This window comes from Contarinia nasturtii, unplaced genomic scaffold (genome assembly GCF_009176525.2).
Source record: "Contarinia nasturtii isolate CC-2019 unplaced genomic scaffold, AAFC_CNas_1.1 Cnas_scaffold_695, whole genome shotgun sequence".
In the NCBI taxonomy this organism is placed as follows: Eukaryota; Metazoa; Arthropoda; class Insecta; order Diptera; family Cecidomyiidae; genus Contarinia; species Contarinia nasturtii.
Window position 1 is genome coordinate 2,772,781 of NW_022198046.1, and position 20,949 is coordinate 2,793,729.

Consider the following 20,949-nt stretch of genomic DNA (forward strand, 5'->3'; position numbering starts at 1 on the left):
TTCATCTCTGCAAAGAATTTAATTGGATTATTCAAGGACAAACACCATGGACAAATTCTGCTATTTTCCTAATTCACCTGTTTCGATAGTCGAGAAAATTATCTCATTTGATAAAGTGTCATTGAATGCTATCATTATGGTAAGTGTTAATTGGAACACAATCGGAAAGAAATTGACCATTGTGATTTGTGGTAACATCCAAAAGTATCTAAATGGTTCGATCGAAACCGCGAACAAAAACAAAAAAGTGAGATTCTATGTTTTTGGATTGTCAATTCGTTTCGGTCGTAATCATCTATGTAGCGATACATCGATAGAAAAAGTTGTGATGCTTATCATTATTTCGCAAAAACAATGGGTTCAAAGTTGTCTTGTAACGAGCTTCTTACGTTTTCTGGTTCACATTTATACGGTTGTATATGATAGCGTTATATTTGGGCATCCAGTGGCCGAATTTCAGATTCATCAATCGTGCCGTAAAACAAAAAGAAAAGTTTCAACACTAAAAGGCGGAAAAACTCCGTCGACGGTGTATATTGTGTGAGTGACAAGAGTTTACAATACCCAAACGACAGCAACAGTATCATCCAAAGCGATGCAATGAATGTAAGTGTGGCTTTTTCCCCCCGTTTCTATACAAGTCTATATCGATTTGGTCATTTGTTTTAGCATCGATATGACCGCAACTGTGAATTTCACATTGAGAAGAGAAACAAAGAGATGAGAAAAGCAAGTCGAATAAAAGCTAAAGCGTTTCCATTCCCTTGTATCATGTGTATCGTCTTCTTCGCGACAGCAAAAACAAGCCAAAAATCTCATATCGAAAACTCGTTTAGCTAAACAGTTTGAATTGTGTGTTCAGTGATGTTCCAGTTTTCTTCATCGTTTACCGTTGGTGTATATATTTCGGTTGTCGACGATGTAAAGTTATCTTAGTCGCAGCTTGATACGGCCGGATTAAAGTATTAGGATTTGGATTTCTAGTTTTTTCGTTGGGTTTTTGTTTTTGTATTTTCTCGATTTTGTCAGTTTATGTTTTCAGCTTCTCGGAAAGTGTTTGTGTTGCTTGTTTATTACGCGCTGCGTGTGAAAATATTCGCATCGAAATCCATCAGAATTTTTCGAACGAGTATGTGCGTTCAGAGTGAGAAAGAGCGAGAACCAAAACAACAGAAGAAAAAAAAACCAGTGACGGCAATAATGACAAAGTACGCACAATCGTTTTATCCGAAAGAAAGATTGAATTTATTTATTATGGATAACACGCACTTTGCCAAAAACATCGATATCGAAGATATGGGATTTCGTTGTATCCCGTTGCTGTTCGATTGTTACAGTTTTCGATCTCACTCATTCTCTCTATTTTAATGCTATCGATGTAAATGCTCCGATCGGCAAAAACCGATTTTTCCCATTTTTTTTTTCTCTTTTTCTTGTTATGAAATTTCGAAGGTAATCGAAATACATGATCCGTGGATGTTAGTGTGTGTTCAAGCTTAATCTCACATCGACCGAACAACCAACGTGGAAAAAATGAAAACGAAAAAATCTCAATCAAGCAATCGCAAAAAATTGGTTGCTAAACTGGAAAAGTTTTTATAGATTCAGTGGCTGGTATATATACATGTGTGTGTGTGTATTGTGTATGCTTTTTTCGTCTTTGGTCAGATTATGCTATACTTGATTCCCTCACTCTGTCCATCTGCGTCGTATTTCGTCTATTCAGCTTTACGTCCATTTAACAATATGATCCACGAACAATTTGCAATTCGCTTTTTCTACATTTGCCCAAATCACAGTGCATACACATTTTTTCTCACTCATTTTCTATCCGATACCATAACGTCCATTGAGTTAATCCCAACAACTAGTCTCATGTCATAAAATGTAAGTGCAAAACATGAAAAAAATAGAAACGAAGTTTGAATGAATATATAGTGTTACGAATAGTGAATATAGACGGGAAATGGTTTTTAAAATCCAATAAAGGCGTTTTCAAATTTGTTCCATTAAAATTATATGCAGAAATCATTCGTTTTTTTTATTCTTTTGGAACAATTAATTTTGGAAAATCGTTTATCGCGTTCAGCCATGAATAATAACCAATTTTGGGAACAATCCATGTAACGACAGTTGCATTAACTTCGTTTAGCTTCTAGTCTAAACATCTATTTATGTTCATTTTCTGATCAAATTTTTCGATTGTAATATCGACGTGATTGCAATCGTTGCTTTACAAAATCGTTCAATGTTGATAGAAAAGTTGTGTCATTATTAAAAACACATCACAACGTTGTAAATTCACTCTATTTATTTGCTGTTTGGTGCCATGTGTTTCGCATTATTTTTGGGAAAAAAGATGCAAATACCATGTACAAAAACTTCAAAGTGAAAAAATGTAACAACACTTTTTCAAGTTCTCGTCACAATTTTGTTGACCGACTCACATTTAGTAAACAGTGTGTTTATTGCATTGTCGTCGCTATCTTTTTGTCTTCACTTCGTTTCTCTCACTCTTTCAAGTTCTCAATTTATGCACATAAGGATAGAACTTCCCATATTTACTGGCCTCTAATGTGCAATAAAAAGAAATTTAAAAGTCATTTTGTTTACAGACCAAACCAACTCGTATCAAACACAAAAAGCAGAATAAAAACACCATTGCCTCTGACATTAAAATGTAGATGCGGACCATTTTATAATAAGTTGGAATGTACTCTTTTTGCGTTTTGGTATTTCAAATGAACTCTTGTTGATTTTTTTTTTTAAATGCATGTATTCCAAAAATGCACGAAATTTTGGACTGAAACTTGACAACCTATTTGTCATAGTAATGAAATACGTAGTTTTGCGGTTCGACGCGCCACCTGTAATATGTCAAATGAACGTACCGAACTATTTCAGTACGCATCTATGTTTATAACAAACAACGACAATAATTTATTACTGGATTTTTATTAATTTTTGTTGCTAAAATAATTTTAAACAACTTTAAATGCATAATAATAATAATATAATTTTCTTTAGTTTAATAAAAGTTACCGAATGTTGATTTTTGCAATTCTTCTCTTGAATGTGATTGAAATGTATAGTCCGACTCCAGCAGCTGAATCAAGATTTTTTTTGTTTCAGTGTAGATATTTCAAGAATTTATTCATTTAACACGGATAAAAGTACCGCTTAAAAAAATGAAACATAAAACCAATTTATAAAATAAAAAATGTCTATTCTGAATTTGTTATGTGCACATCGAGCTGCTGAAGTTGCTAGCATAAGAACAAAAATGTCAATTCAAATGGACAGTTTGTAGCGAATGGAAAAATGTTATTTTTTTAGAACATGACCAATTTTGAACCAAATCGTGAATTAATTATTTTTATCCATCCGAAAAAAATAATTAAAAAGAAGATTTTTTGAGTTTTTCAGAAATAAAAATCATTATTGAATGATGCTTTTTGAAAAAACAGCTGCTGGACTCCAGCAGCTGGATGACACTACTGGTACGCGTAGTAGCTGTCAAACATGACGTTTCACTGCTATGCTATTTGTCAAAATAGAACGATTCAAAGTTAAATTAAATGATTTAGGTGAGCATTTAGCCTATAAGGTCCTTGTCATTTGACAAAAAATCACATTTTTTGAAAACTCTTAAAGCAGTCATAGGTGTTGTGTGCCGATTAAATAAAAAAAACAAAATCTGAAAATTCTTCGCTTTGTTTCAGTTTCTCTAAAATGAGAGGTTGATACACTAGACATAACAAACTCACTCGTTTTTCCGGGACCATTTTTGATTTTCGCCATTAGCAACCCTAAAATCTTTGGAGTTTCCTATATATATAGCATATAAAGCAGTGCTTCAAAATTGATGCAATATACCAAAATGTAACGTCGCCCCATTGAAAATTGCCCATTGAAAAATGTCCGAATGTTAAAAGCAGGTCATGCGACGACAAAAAAACCCGATGGAAAAGCTATAACAGAAACATGAGATTGTTCTGCTTTTTCCAAGCGACATGCAAATAATGCAGACACAACAAAAATAAAATACTTCAAAGTAAATTTGTTGACGTGAAATGTACTTACATGTTTTGTGTAAAGTTTTTCTGTAATATTGTTGTTATGCCAAACGATGTTGCATTGAATAAATCATGAATTGGTGTATCAGTTTTTAAAAAGAAAAAATGTGCACAAAATCAAATGCAGCACATGCGATGAAGAAAATGAAGAACTAAATTTATATGGTTACAACAAACAAAGTTTCATGTCACTTACCAGAAGATGATTTGTACGACTTGGGTGGTACGACTGGATCAGCCACAGAAGACAGAATATTCAAAAAGTTCTTAATGTGATTGAAAAGTATTTGGTATGATTTTTATTTCAATGTTATATTTATTTAGTTGATTTTACATGTTTCCACAATTCTTTGTGCCGCTTTTTCATTCATTGTTATCCATGAAACGTCATTATATATTTATGGCAAAGCGTTTTTCTTTACTCATTCAACTTATATTTAGAAACAACAAAAGGATAATCAGTGCATAGTATGTTGAGCGGAAATCGCAAACCAACGACCGTTCATCAAATTTCCAATTTTCAGTTAAATATTATCTTCGGTAGATAGATGACGTTGCATTTTAAAAACGATCAGTTTCTTTTTGCAACATTCAATCTTGTATAATAGTCACTTTTTTACATATATATCCTTCATTATCTCTCAACAAATCACCAATATTTAAATAGTATTTAGGTTTGTTATTTTTATATGGATCTATGTTTAGATTATTGCATCCATGTTTTTGCAGACTGACATGTAATTTGAGCTAAAAGAGTTTTTTTCTATAATTTCGCCCCCATCGGTCTCCTCGTTCAAAACGCCAACATATCAGTCAATTTTAATAACCCCAAAAGTATCCGTGTCATTATGTCCAAAAAAAAGAGAAATTCCACAGCTTTAAAAGCTGCTGAGAGAACGGCACAAAAAATGTGCTAAGCAATTCAATTCACGTACGCCCTCTCTAACAATTGAATACACTAATTAATATAAACATAGAGCACGTGAGTGATATTACGATGCGATAAAATGCCACTGCAATGGCATTTGGCATACAAAATTAACGAAATGAAAATGAGATTTACCAGATTTTGATTATGTGTGAAGCGTTTAGTTTTATCGGATTGCGCGCACACACACGTTAATAATCAGCTAATTCCAAGTATTAGATATGCATAACAATGGTATTGTATTACGCTATTTGCATAGACGAGATTCACGGATGTTGTTTTGAATACACACATTTCTGCACAAAGAAAATTTTAAATTGAATCTAATTAACCGCATTATTCAGCAAAATGAATTGAGCCAGATTTCCGTTGGCAGGAAACTAGCAGCATTTTAGATATGAGGGTTCAAGAAGCGAGAGAGACAGAGGGAGAGAAAGAGAATGCACGATGCTCACGATTTGTGCGCTTATTGATATTTGGCTAAATAGTAAATGTGTGTGGCAACTTAATTCCCAGCACATATACACACAAATGTCGATACCGTCGAAACAAAATCAGTGAACAGAAATTTTGTACAGGAAAATAAATTGATTTTTCGCTATGCTTTCAAAGTTGAACACAAATAAACAATTTATGGGAATCATTTCGAGAACATGAATGAAAAAAGTTGTCGTTTTTTGTATCTTTTTCTCTTCCTCTCTTCCCATTCGATATACGTTTGACACTTATCGCAACACAATTTGAAAATAGCTATATTTCCCATGTAGTATGTGTGCTTTGTTACACTGTGCGCCATACAGTTGTTCGATTGTAGTATTTCCACTCGTAAATTATAATTTTCAAACAGACTTTTCTGCTTATAGTTATATAGAGATTGGAAAAGTGAATGACGGTATGTAGGTAGTGTGTATGTGTGTTTTGCAATAACATGCACGTACTTTTCTTTCAATCCATGTCAATAATATTCTCTAGCGATTTCACACACAAAACTTTTCCCATTTTCACTTATTGCTTTATAATAAGATGCCGTCTTGCGAACTGTTTTCTCTCCCTCCCCTTCAACCTTCATGCGTTTTGATGGCAAAAGTGTATAAATAATTAAAATATAGTTTTACTTTAGAAAATCGACAATATTTTCGATTCAATCCACCATCATCGCCCCCATTCATTCAGCATAATTCGTAATAAGCGAAATGTCGATTTTCATTTTCAACTGCTTTAGTTTCTTAATTCCATTGTTTTCAATTCATAACGGACATTTTACCGCCCTACTCTACAACACTAACACATCAGTTTATTTCTCTTGACGAGCGTCACACTGCGTGAGTCACGCATACTCGGTCTCACTTTAACTACTTCTAACAATAGAATCGTCTCATGTTCACTCATTTCTCTTGCACAGCTAACATACACAAACATACAAATGGAACATTTTCTTCGAATAAACTTTTGGAATTTCGTTTCGAGTTTTCTCTCTTAATTTTAAACAAATACTAGTTTTCTTTCTCTCATTTCTTTAACTCAGTTTACTTATTCTCCGTTCTTATCATGTTTATATGTGTACGCAATACAATATGTCTATAGGTATATGTTTTTGAGTTTTTTTTCTGTGTTTTTCTATGTATGTTTGATCGTGGTGGAAATTTTTACCTATTCAAGTGGAAAATTTTACCAACCAAAAATAAAGTTTTGCAGTTAACTAAAAGTACAAGAGCATAAAAAATACAAAAGCAACCACGACTCGAACGAGTTGAAATGGTTATGGTTATGGCGTCACTGTAAGCCCCGGGAGGATGTTGATTTGGTGGCTTTGATGCACCTGAATATTCACCATTGTGTTCTACTCAAGATTCCGAAACGGGCAACGGCAACAACAGCATTGCAAAGAAAAATGAGAGGAAACATTTTTTTTTGGATGAAAAAGAAATACATAAATTATAATGGCAATTGAAAAGCAAGCAGCAAATATTAAATTTGTAAACCAACACACAATCAACTGCATATGAACAAGTTTTATTGAATAATAAGTGGATAACAGCCAACAATTCAACAGCATTTTTATATTAAAAAAAATAGTGTAATACTTACTACACATGCATTTCTGTATTCAAATTTTGCTTAAAATAGAGATAGAGCATAGTTTGCTTCTTTTTTTCATCACGGGCATATGGTTTTCATTCTACCGTTTCAATGAAGAAAAAAACCAGATACATCCCGAATACTTTAGTATTCAAATCGATTATATTAGCCATGGCAAAAGAACACGACGTGGTATTCATGTTAAATTTTAACGTGCATTTTTAAATACGTAGAACATCTTTTTTGCATTTACTTCTATTTTGAGAAAACATATCATGCAATGGTAAATTAGCCGAATTTTTTTCTTTGCTGTTGATTTTGGCTGATGACAAGTGCAAAACGAAATAGATGAGTCAAAATACATTCCAATTTAAATAAACTTCTATGTAGGCCAACATTTTGGTTAAAATATATTCAGAACATACATTTCCAGCTGATTTAATTGGTAAAAATCAGTTACATTTCAACACTTAAAAGCGTGAATTGAACATGAACATGAACATGTTGAAATAAAGAATAATGATTGTCCAAATTCTACTATTAAAAATGTAATATCTTGAATAAAATTCATTTGCCATTAACAACAAAAACTTTATTTTACTTTAATATATCGGAAAGCAATACTTGTGTGAAAATGTGCAGATTTACTTACCACCATCTTTCCACTCTTCCACGCCATAGTCGCCGGCCATTTGTGAGTCTTTCGATTTTCTACCATTTTCCATGTAGTGTTCGGTTGTTTTCACCGTAGTCGGTGCAATTAGTTCTATTCGTAAATGTTCCATAGAAAACAATGGAATTTAGTACAAAATTTCATCACAAATGCTCTCATTATTCAATGCAGCAGGCGAATTACCTTCGAGTTTGATTAGTCCATCGGTTTCGCCTAGTGAATTTTTGGCCACGCATCTAAATATAAATAATAAATCGAATTTCGCTTTTCATTTTGATGTGTGTTTGTATGTATGTGTCTAGCAGATTTAGCACATTTGGAACAGTATAAGAGGAATGACTATGTTAGATCAATTATCAGTTAACTCACCGATATGATCCATAATCTCCTGGTCCAACATTTCGAATTTTCAATTTCATGTACTTGCTGTAGCCAACATTTGTAGACGATGTCTCGTATTTTTCACCGGATCTTGCCGCATCTACCAAAGATGCAAAAAAACATACAACGTTTGGAACATTGATTATACATATTTTATGCAAACAAAACAAACCATAAATAAAGCAAGCAAGCAAAATATTTGATTTTTTTTTTCTTTCTTGTTGAGTTTATGCAAGTTCCTCCCGGTATTCCCCAGATGCTGAAAGCACTTTTTCATCGAAAATTGCGGCAAACGAAAATGAGCAATCGATCCTCATTTATCATTGATAAATATGCAATCGAAATAGGCATGTGTCGTGTTGCTTGCAACAAACTACTTAAATGATGTCATCCATTTTATCACACACACACACCGTAACATGTTGTTTATTTTTTTACTCTTGCCCAGCCCGACCGAAAATAATAAATCTTTAAATTTACGACCATGATCTTTTTTACAGCTGGATGCTGCAAATTCAAATCAATCGAATCGCTTGAGTTTCAGCACCCGTTGAACGTGTCATCACCTTTGCTCATTCCGAAAGGTACACACCAGGAGAAAAAAACTCTTGCACACTGACGAGGGTTTTATTCGGTATTTTTTTTTTTGTGTTGTTCCTTGACATTTCTCTCTATTTCATCCTGCATAGTAAGCCTTGAAGGCTTCAAGTAGCTAGATTAAAGATATGTATTTTTTTCCCACTTTATCGTTGTTAATCCAACCGTTTTATATCGATACAAATGTCTTTATTCCGTGTTCGACAGGCGCGCAAATGCGTTTTATTTACTCACCGAATAAAGATTCGTTTGAAATATTTTTTGTTATTTATCATTCAATGATGGATTCTACTTTGATACGTTTATCTTATTTTCTTCAGCTCATTTTTTTTCATGATCTCCCTTGTGATTTTTCACAAGTTGACTGAATGCGATGTGCCAAATGACATTTGGGTTTGGTTCAAAGCCGTTGTTTAGCGATTTGAGTTGGCATTTTTTAGAAATTGAGGCAAAGTTAACACGAACGATGTTAAAGCGAAAAAAACTTTGCCCAAAATTGACTAAGTGACCAAGTTTGAAGAAAAAAAAATTCACTTCGAATCATACATTGTCCAGTGTAAAAATCTGACATCACTTGAACTATTTAATTCAATTGTTTTGTTTTTTCGTCATTTACACACTTTTATCAACTTTAATCTTGATTTTTTCGATTCCAAAAAAATGGCTTATCGAACAGAACCAAGAGATAGTTTGAGTAAAAGTTTTCGTGTGTTTCTCAAGTTAATTCAGTTCAAATCTGTGTTTCGTTATTTTTCCTGCCACAAAACGGAACAAATTGAATATCGATACAGTGGATTTCCGTTTGAGATAATTCAATACGATCAAAGGATAAACCACATCATTTTTGATACTAATTCGAAACATATTACAGGTTAAATAGATAAGGGCCAAAGGTTCATTCATTTTATAGCATGTAGTTGCTCCAAACCGAACCAAATAGGCGCCTTTTCAAGCATTGGCACACTTTTATTTGAAAAATCAATAGAGCTTTGTCGAACAACTTGTTCACTTCACCAAAGCTCTTTATCTTTTGTTATCGAACAGAAGATATAATGAAGAAAAATGGGGGCTAGAGCGACAGATGGCAGAGGAGGCTTATAGAATGAGCACATTTATTTAAGTAATTTGCCCAATCGATATTATGTTTTGAATCTGACAACATCCAATAAGTTAATGTCAGTTACCAATATCACAAAGTAGATAATAGTAATGTATAACTAGTAATAAATATCATATAGTTGCATCACTTTGAGCAAAACAATCAACTGTCATCTGTCAAACAGTAAACAACACTTTTTCTTAGCTCCGTAGTTTTAGTGTTTCTTTTTATTTATTTTATTGTTTTAAGCAGTATTCTTGGCTAAAAGATAATTTTTTTCTTGTTTTAAAGCACTGTGCTATCCAAATTAGTATTTATCGCGTTACATTTTTTGTTGCTAGTGTTATTTTCGTTGGTTTTATTTCGTTTTTTTTTTTCTCCGTGTATTTTGTTGGTGTATAACCTACAAATATGAATACAGAGAATGACACATGCACTTTATGTGCCAAATCCACGACCAATTCCAAAAAAGATGTGATAAATTGCTATGGATTTTGCGGTAAACAATTTCATATCAATTGTTTAATTATGGAAAATGGTAATTACAAGAAATCGATTATAAATTATCTAGTTTCAATAAAGAATTTACAGTGGTATTGCGATATATGTTTGACCTTTACGGTAAATGGCATCGCATCAACTCTCGTGAATAGTGCCAAAATCATATCGGAATTTCAATCCACTGTACAACCTCAATTGGAACAATTGAAGGTTTCCAACGCAGCCACTTCGGCAAAACAAATAAATAGCGCGAATTTATCACTACCCGCTCCTATTTTGACACAGTCTTCAGTAATTCATACTGACATTCCATCGACTACGATCAATCAGATGGAAATCGATACCAATATCGTTGTTGATATCGATGCAAACAGTACCGATGTGATTGACCCTGTTGTTAACGAAAGCAATGACACCAGCATAATTTCGATTTCGTGTGATATTTTGACAAATGATGTTCCGACCGTGCGACCAAAGCCAAAAGTTTTACGCAAGCGTTGTAGATCTGTCAGTCCATCGACTAGATCAAATGTGTCGACAAATACAGTGTCAAATCCACGCAAAAAGAAGGTGTCAAAGCCAACGAATGTGACAAAGGCTAGCTCAGAGCCTAATTCAATAGCGGTTTCACATCTCCAGTCAAAAGTCGTTGGCAGGAATATTACAGCCACCTCAAATCCTAACAAGAATTTGAATTCCAAAGTGGCAAATGGTGATTTTGGTCATCGGGTCGGTCATACAATTAACTCAAAATTGTATGAAACAAAAACGGTCTATATTTCACCGTTTCGGCCTGATACTACTGTCGATGATATCACCGATCATTTGAAATCACACCAATGTTACAGTGTTGTAGGTGACTTGAAGGTGATCAAACTGGTGAGCCAAAATAAAGACACAAGGAAATTATCGTTCGTTTCCTTTAAAATAGAAGTGCCTAATCGTTATTTCGACATTATTATGGACAGTTCCATTTGGCCACCGGGCGTTAAAGCCAAAGAGTTTGTTGAAAATTCACTGCCTGGCAAAAACAACTCTAAATCAGTTCCACCTCCCAAACGGACCGTAAAGAATCCAAAAAACAAGGATCATGCCTCGTTCAGGCCACCAATTCTTGGTCGAAATCGACGAAAGCCACATCAAAGGCAAACAATTTCACCGGAAATTCCATCGATTGCCAACTTGTTGCCGCTGCTGTCTCAGTGCCTACTCAGTCCACTGATGGGTTCGTACAGTCAGCCTCAACAAAATCGTCGCAACTAAGCAACACAAATCACTCTCTCTCTCCTCCAACGACTTTGGTGTGCAATGATATTTATTATCAAAATGTTCGTGGCTTGCGCACCAAATCAAAACAATTTTTCTGCAATTCGTCGGCATTTGCACATTCGATTGTTGTTTTAACGGAAACATGGTTGAACCAGTCTCATTTTTCGTCAGAATTCTTTGACAATTCATACCATGTTTACCGTAAGGATCGTTTTGAGACTGGTTCATTGTTAAGTCGTGGTGGTGGTGTACTCATCGCAGTCACCTCAAAACTAACATCCACCAACATTGTATTCGATGACACAAGTGAATTGGAATATGTCTGCGTTAAAGTCAGCATTAATACAAAACTCAACGTATTTATTTATGCTGCGTATATTCCGCCTAACTCACAGCCGGAAATATACAAACGCCACTCGATTGCCATAAGCCATATTCCATCGAGCCCAATTGACACTATTATTGTATTGGGAGATTTTAATCTACCCCTTGTCAATTGGATTATGGATGACGATGAACATAATGTTCTCATTCCAACTTGCGTCACTCCACAGCATGCGGCGGTTTTTATCGAAGACATCACTGCCAATGGTGTCTATCAGATTAATTCTATTCGCAATGCCAGCAATAAACTGCTCGATTTAATATTTACGAACGATTTCACGAACGTCGAAGTTTCTTGTCCACCGCCTTTATCTGCCATTGATGAACAATATCATCCACCTATTCTCTTGACGTATGAATGGCACATAAATAACTTAACTCAAGAGCAAATTCCAACTAGAAACTTCCTTAAAGCCGACTACATTGCAATGAATAGGTACTTTGCCGAAATCGATTTTTCCGAACACTTTTCAAATAAGCCTCTTGACCATAAAGTCGACATTTTGCACCAAATTATTAACGAGGCGATTGAAAAGTTCGTACCTGTTCGAACGAAAAAGATTACATCGAAATGTCCGTGGAACAACAAGCAACTTCAGTCTCTCAAAAATAAAAAGAACAAGGAGTGGAAAAGATCGAAGTCAACTAACAATGACTCTGACTATTTGCTTGCGCTTGAAAATTACAGCAAACTTAACACGGAACTGTACAATTCGTATGTCGACAAAATGACTTCTTCATTGAAGTCCGACCCTACATCGTTCTGGCGTTTTGTCAACACGAAGAAAAACAGTGACTGCGACCCAAAATCGTTGCATTATGGTGACAAATCATCGGTTGATAAGATGGAGCAAGCTGAAATGTTTGCAACATTTTTCAAAAATAATTTTGCAAATCAACCGTCTCTAATTCAATCGACAGCACAAGCGTCAACTCAAACAAATTCTTCCGTTGACAATTTCATTCTTAACGAATTTTCTGTTTTTGACGAGTTACTAAAAATTAACTCTAAGAAAGGCGCAGGACCAGACGGAATTCATCCAATCCTTCTTAAAAATTGTGCTGGCTTATTATACGAACCGCTGTCAATGATTTTCAATGATTCGCTTTCCACTGGACACTTTCCTACGAGATGGAAACGTTACAGCGTTGGACCAATATTCAAAAAGGGATCACGTTCTAACGTTGAAAATTATCGGTGCATTGCCAAATTGCCAACGATCGCCAAGTTTTTCGAATATTTGATTAATTTGGAGATCAGCAAGATGGTAGCCGATAAAATAGTTCCACAACAACATGGTTTTATGAAAGGTCGCTCGACTTCGATGAATCTTTTAGAATTCCTGCACTATTCTATGAAGGCAGTGAACGAAGATAAGCAGGTAGAAGTACTTTATACTGACTTCAGTAAGGCATTCGACATTGTTGATCATTCGATTCTGATTTCAAAACTACAAAACTTCAATCTGCCTCCTAACTTAATCGAATGGATCAAATCGTATTTGTCAAATCGTCGTCAATTCGTGAAATATGGGCAAATGGAGTCAAGTGAGTTTGTCGTTAACTCAGGAGTTCCTCAGGGAAGTCACTTGGGCCCCACCCTATTTCTGCTTTTCATCAACGACATTGTTAATTCCATTAAGGATGAAGACATTTTTATCTCTCTGTTTGCTGACGATTTGAAATTGGCAACTTCAATCGCTAACACCAATGACTGTATCAAACTTCAAGTTGCAATCAATAAATTAAAAAATTGGTGCGAAGCAAACAAACTTCATTTAAATCTTGACAAATGCTCTGTTATGTCAATATCAAAAAAGAGAGAGCAAATCGTAAGTTCCTACTCTTATGGCAGTCACAAATTCAAGAGAGTGAGCGAACAAAGAGATTTGGGAGTTATCTTTGACAACAAACTTAACTTCATCAAACATATCGATTCAATCGTGGCTAAAGCAACATCAGCACTCGGATTCGTAAAGAGATTTTGCTACGATATTCCGGATGTCAATACTCTGAAGTCATTATATTGCGCCCTCGTACAATCAATCTTGGAGTATGGCTGTTTGGTATGGCTCCCGTACCATGATATACACAAGAACAAAATAGAATCGTGCCTGCGTCAATTCTCAATGTTTGCTCTCAAGGAGTATCCAAATATTTCAAATGACTACAGGATTTCATCGTTCAGCACTCGCCTAGGCAAACTAAACATGCAATCACTCCAAAGGCGCCGTATCAACGCATCAATTCTATTCATTTTCGACTTGATGCAAAATAACGTTCACTGCCCATCACTGAAGACTGAAATTACCCGCAATCAAAATGGACGTAACTTAAGATGTGTGGAGTACTTCAAAATCAATGACAAGAACTTCAAAATCAATCCATCAGTACCAATCAACCAAATGTGCAAAATGTCAAATAAGGTCCACGAACTATTTTCAACGCAATCAAAACGATCAACTTTCAAAACTCGACTTTTAGCCTTAAGCGATGACCATTTTTCTAACTTGTCATTGGTGTCTAACTATAACACTGTTTTCTTTAACGATCTAATGTGATACATTGTGATTTTTGTAAAGATGTAAATTATTTATTTATCCAATTATTTATTTAATTATTTATTTATTAATTATTTTCTGACTCATTGTAACCGCGTGCAATTTGAAAATGTTTAGTATTTATAAGTGTTTTTTGCTGTTTGACGGTAATTTGAACAGTTTACTATTAACTATTTAGCTATTACTGTAAGAAGTAGCTAATTAGTTATTAGAAATCTTTATTAAAAGATGTGGTTTTTAACGGTGATCAGATGTATACCAAATGTGTATCATTGATTCATACCTTTTTCCCACCAAACAAATGTATAAAAATTATGTACAAACTCAAAAGATTCAGCCAGTTTTGGCGGTGAATAAATATTATTATTATTATTATTTATCAAATTATTTATCAAATAGAGCAATATCGACCTTAACAGAGAAACTAATACAGTTGGTTGCATTTTCAAAAATGCCCTTCTCAATATCATATCCACTTAAATTTAATGCATATTCAGCTTCCAACTATTATTATGATAGGGAGAAACTATGAAAAGATTTGTAATTGAAAGGAATAGAGCGAATTTCTTGGCAATCCCTCTCTGAGCAGGCAATCGTTTTAACTAATTTCCAAGAATTTAAAAAGTTTTAATTTAATTCGGGCAAGTGCCTGAATTTTGAATGAGAGTCATGCATCGAGGTTTTCTCTTAATATATAATTCACCAACGTTTTGTGCCGACTGTGGCAACCGAGAAACTCTAGAGACGAATGAATGAATGAACGTAGACACATGTTAAACAAGTAGAAAACCTAACAGTTACCCGAAAAATGTGTCTTGTGTTCTACCCCATGAGCTAAGTGGCCTGTGAGACTGTGTTTGTGCTCGTTAATGGTTCGATGGCATATTTCTCTTGTGGATAGTTCTAGGTAAATATCAAAATATCTAACTATGATTTTCGACAATGAAATGCTAACAGCAATGTCGAAATTTATTGACCAAGCGTTGTCATCGTCGTCGTCTCCAACCATTCAACCGGGTATCGGGTATGCATTAAACACATATTGAACAAATTACAAAGTAATTATTAGCATGTTTATTATTTGGTCAACATGAGCCATTTAAAGCTGCGTGTATTTACAATTTAACACGAAATCGAACAATCGAATACGATAATGTATAATAATTGACATTGTTCGCCTGAAACAAATAATTCCAAACTTAATCGAAGTTAACGATGGTGTTAATGCTTTCAATTCGGATTTCGGAATATACGATTTTGAATTTGAATTGTGCGTTGAAATCGAATTTTAGTTTAATGCCATCGACAATAAATGAAACAGTTTTTAATGTCGAACAAATGGCAGACAGATAAAACGGGAGGTGGGTGTGTTCTATCAAACTTTAACTATCCGCCTAGCTCAAGGGATCTGGATCGATTTATAATATATGACATATTACTAATTAGTTGTTACATTAATTGCTAATATACTTGAAATGATCGATTGATTTGGTTTTCACCCCGGCCGAAGAAAGTTAGCAACTGTTGCACTTGAATAGCTCATTAATTTTGATTTTCGATAGGACCGCGCTTCATCTTGATTCGATACTTTTGAAACAACGATAAACAATGAACCATTGAACTGAATTCGTACATACAGTAGAGCTATGCTCAGTTCGGTGGTATTTTGGTCAATATTTGCGAGTGCAATTAAAATAACTGCACAAACAAAAAACGACCGAAATGATTGTACTATGCGTGACAGTTGAGAATTTGATATGGTCCGATTCGGTCGTTCAATCGACACAAATAAAATTTTATCCATAGTTTAAAGGTTACAGCAGTTATTAGTTGTGCATCAATTAAATCGTTTATATTTTGAATGGCATATATGACAGGCACAAAAGAAAAGCGTTCTGCCAATAAATGACCCATAAAAAGCTGCCATCATTCGAGATGCAATTGCTCGCGGTATTATTGGTATAAATTTCATGAAAAACAATGCATTTGTTATGGTGGCGATGATGATGAATTATTATGCTGCTAACGGTACATTCTTCAGTTATTTCATAATAAAATGCTCCAATCTCTATCCCACAAAATATTTGATAAACGAGTCTCAATGCGACCTACCCATTCGATGTTTTGCATCGCACAATTCTCCACTTATATATAATCTAACTTTGCCATAAATACACACTCGAAAATTCACAAATGCAAATACAGTATCACGCATCTAATCGAATGTTTTTGCTCTTCAGTCGTTCAATAAAATGGCATTTAATGAACCAAAAACTTTTTGGAATTATGTGTATGGAAAACGCCATTTGCATATGTCTTTTTTGAAAACGCTAAACTTTCAATATGTGTGAACGCTCACTGTATTTTCATGTGGATGTGTGTGTGAGTGTGTTTGTTTGTTTGCTATGCGATAAAATTTAAATGCCATCCATCGAGGTGCTTTTGTTGTTGTTGTTATTTCGTAACTTCAAGTACGTTGATACATCATCAGTTTATGGCTGTTGTTATTTGTTTGCTACCAATTTTCGTATAATATTACGCTAATAATCAGAATCATACGGGAGAATTTATATGCAAATAACTGAAGTTTTATACGGTTCGTTATCACGTTATCAAATATATAAAGAGCGATTGAAATGCGACGAAGAACGTCAATCGATTCAAATCGAGAGTATGGTGCACAACTTTAGCCCACACACTTGCCTCGAGTGCCAATCGAATGTGATATTATTATACTGTGTATTCCTCGCATTCTTGCACATTTCTGTTGCTATTTAATTTGCGATCCTGCCGACGCTTGTCGTCACAAAAACACTTGAACTCAACGACTCAATTCGTACAAACACGAAATGACGGAATGCTTTTCAATATTTCTTTTTTTCAATTGTTATTTGAATCTACTTGATAATTCGAAAATATTAAAATGAATGCATGACAACGCGCACTGTTTCGATAAATAAAACATCCAATTGTTTTCTATAAAGAAAGCTCATCATAAAAATATCATTTTTACGCATGTCAAAGTTTAAATAAATTCAAATAAATCGCAAGCCCAAGTCGACTGTCAAAGGTTGGTATTTTGATATGTTCGTGCATTAAAACAATTATGTTTTTCAATTGTTATCATTTAAAAAAAATTCGATTGACATTTTGGGTTCGTGTTGTCAATCCAATAAAATTGTCTATACAAATGATTTATTTATATCAAGTCTCTAAACTTTTTATTAGTGTTATGATCGTTTTTTTCATAGCGTTATAATTGTTGAAAGTAAACGTTCATCTGAATTATCGAAGTTCATAAAGGTGGTCAGGACCAGTAAACTTCAATCTCATTTTCTAAAATTGAAAATTTGGGATGCCATGGTGAACTCCTTTTCTACTTCCACCGAAGTTTAAGATGTAAATCGTCTAAAACATACAAATGATGTGATGTGCGAAATTGAAGAGAACCAATTTTCAAATGACCACAAATGGTCATCGGGTGGTGAACTCATCTATTCGAAGTTCGAACTTGTACGTTTTCATGTCAATGAATGTTAAATATCTCAAAAGCCAAAGATTAACACAAAGACAACAATAAAAACCGACTAAATTGAAAATCAAAAAGGCGTAAATTTCACTTACCCGATATGATCATATCGCCTTTTTCAGTCGTCCAATAATTAATCGATGCAGGATATGCTTCAGTCTGACATTCCTATGGGCAAAATTAAAATTCCAAATATAATTTAACAAAACAAAAATTAATTAAACGAAATGAATACCAATGTAACATCCTGTCCTTGATATGCTGCTTCTAATTGATTTGGAATGCTGAGCATCGGCGGAACTTGATAAAAGAGATTTTAAATGACATAAGAAAATGTTAGGGGATTTGATTTTTCAAATTGAACTCATTGTGTAAACTGTGTGTGCAGGTGGTTTGAATGTTTTTTTTAAATGTGTATTGTGTGGGTATGTATGAGTGTATGTATATTTGGGTTGGACAAAAACGTATATGTTAAAGTTCATGAATATTTTGTGAATGGAAAATATATCGAATATGCATAAAATATGGCATGAAGTTAGTTTTGTGAAACCACATTCGGCGATGGCGAGAGAGAAGGAATGTGTTCGGACTGGAAAATAAACTAATAAATAGCGTCACAGTGCCAAGGCAATGTCAATTGATAAGCCATGAAAACTTCGTTTTATACACAATTCGAATTGGCATGAAAATTCAGATTTTATGCGAATAGCAATGTATTCGTCTGAAGTGAATGTAGTGCAGTGTGTGCATTAAAGGTAAGCATAATCATGGACGTGATCGTTTACAATTCGTGCGCGGTAAATGGGAAATACATTCCTTGGTGAAAATTATGTGTGCAACATGATGCGTTGTGAATTCAACTGACTGTAATGAAGGGTAACAGTGATGGGTCGGGAATCTATTCAGCACTTTTTGGTCGTTTGATTTTCGACTCGTGGTCGCAACGTGCATTCAATATCTCACACTCACTCAATTCACGTACCATTCTTTTTCGGTTACTACAACTTCGACTTCTGATCATTTCAAACATATCTATATATACTGAATAAAGTGCATGCAATTGTCGGTGCATATTTGCGTGTATTTTGAGCTCAAGCTTAGGCTCATTGTTAATGTTCGTTAGTGCATCAAAAATCCATTGCACAACGACCAGCCAAGAGAAGAGAGCACATTGTTATGGCAAGCGTAACATCATTTGAGGCACATAATAAACGTCCCTCTCTCGGAATGTGTGTATGCATATTATCGAAATCAAGGGTTATTTTATTTTCCAGCTTTACCTATTGTTGAATCACGGTCCAACCGTCATTTTCATTCATATTCATATTGACGACAATTGAACGTGTGCAAGCGTGATGTGTTTTTGTGTATGTATCTATATGTGTGTCAGTGTGTGTGTGTTTTTTTGGCTCAGGTTGCATTGTATGTTTCGACCGCAATTTCGGCAAATTCATGTGGGTGTAGTGTATCTCATTTTTCCACCATGTATAACAATTTGTATTGTGCATTTTGAAAATCTAGATAGAACACAAAATCAAATAAGAGAAAGAAAGAAAAAAAACACACAAACATGCAAAAATAGTGTCGCTACGAAATAATGTTAAATTTGATTCACACACAAAAAAAATGAACAAAAATGCAATACCAATTTGAAATGCATGAGTTGTTATTCTATCTGAGCAATGTCCAGATTTTATTACTTACATTGGACTCTGAGTAATACTCGTTTGCTGATACTTGGCGGAACCTTATTGGAAACGAGAGAGAGAGAGATTCAAAAGAAAAAATTAATCAAATCAGACCATGAAACAATTGAATAAACCCGAAAAAGTAGAAAATACTTACGCCGTTCGAGGCGACCTTATTGCAAAAGAGAAAGAAATCCAAAAAGAATAATTAATCAATGCAGAGTATTAAACAATTAATTGAGTAATGAATACGTATGGGTTAAAAGTACTCACACAAAGGTACGGCGCCATATGCAATCGACTCACTTTTGTTATAGTCAGCATTTCACCGTCAACTACATTCACTGTAAATGAATTAAAACGATTGAATTTTTTATTTTTTACAAATGATCAAATATTTACGCATAAACCAAAATAAAACACAAACTCTCGAACGTTCGAATTTGATCAGAATGCAATCACTTAATGCATTCAATAGCTACGTAGAATTTTATGCCAAATCAATGGAGTGCATATTCGAATGAGATGTGTGTTTCAATACACCAGGGAGAGAGTGAGAAAATGAGAATAAAGCATTCAATTTTTGGACAATACATTAACAATTCAATCTGCCATAAACAGATCGAACAATTCGATTGAATTTATTCGCATTATTCTCAATGCGACAGTACGTCAGTGACAGATGGAATTAAGAGCTATTCGAATTCCAATGAATGTCCGATGAATGCATTGCTTCATAACAGAAATGTATTTTCTACATACAAGTGATTTTAATTCATTTTTCGAGAGCACTGTGTTGCATTAAATCATAGCTTTATTTTCAATCAACATACCGCTTTGACCAGATATCGTCATTTCATCACCATCTTCTCGGCGCCACATTACCTTTTATCAGAGGAAAAAAGATTTAAATAAATTATGCACGAAATTTGATTTAATCAAATGTTATTGACATGCTATTGGAATTTATTAATTATTAACAATAAATCGAAGTAAGTTCATGATTTATATTGGGTGTGTGCATTAATTTCCGACGTTTCTTCTCTAATCGTCTTCTATCTTTTTTAACAATGTGTGCAATGACCTAGTGGTCAAATTTCTTGAGCATCTAGTTCAGGTTATGGTCGGAAATTAATACACACACCCTTTATAAAGCGAAGTATTACGAATATATGTATTATGGA

The 20,949-nt window shown here is 34.3% G+C and overlaps 1 protein-coding gene across 2 annotated transcripts in view; it reads right to left on the reverse strand.

The window, feature by feature from the left end:
- Positions 1-4,396: 4,396 nt before the first annotated feature.
- Positions 4,397-20,949, reverse strand: part of LOC116340662 (lachesin-like) — a 44,527-nt gene continuing 27,974 nt past the window's right edge. For both annotated transcript variants that reach the window (XM_031767269.1, XM_031767268.1), the window contains exons 9-18: positions 20,599-20,650; positions 20,039-20,109; positions 19,923-19,937; positions 19,782-19,824; positions 18,313-18,377; positions 18,173-18,245; positions 8,126-8,237; positions 7,940-7,992; positions 7,736-7,849; positions 4,397-6,844 (exon numbers count right to left, since the gene is read on the reverse strand). In XM_031767269.1, the coding sequence (XP_031623129.1) occupies positions 6,651-6,844; positions 7,736-7,849; positions 7,940-7,992; positions 8,126-8,237; positions 18,173-18,245; positions 18,313-18,377; positions 19,782-19,824; positions 19,923-19,937; positions 20,039-20,109; positions 20,599-20,650 (792 nt within the window). In that variant the 3' untranslated portion in view covers positions 4,397-6,650. The remainder of the gene's footprint in view (positions 6,845-7,735; positions 7,850-7,939; positions 7,993-8,125; positions 8,238-18,172; positions 18,246-18,312; positions 18,378-19,781; positions 19,825-19,922; positions 19,938-20,038; positions 20,110-20,598; positions 20,651-20,949) is intronic.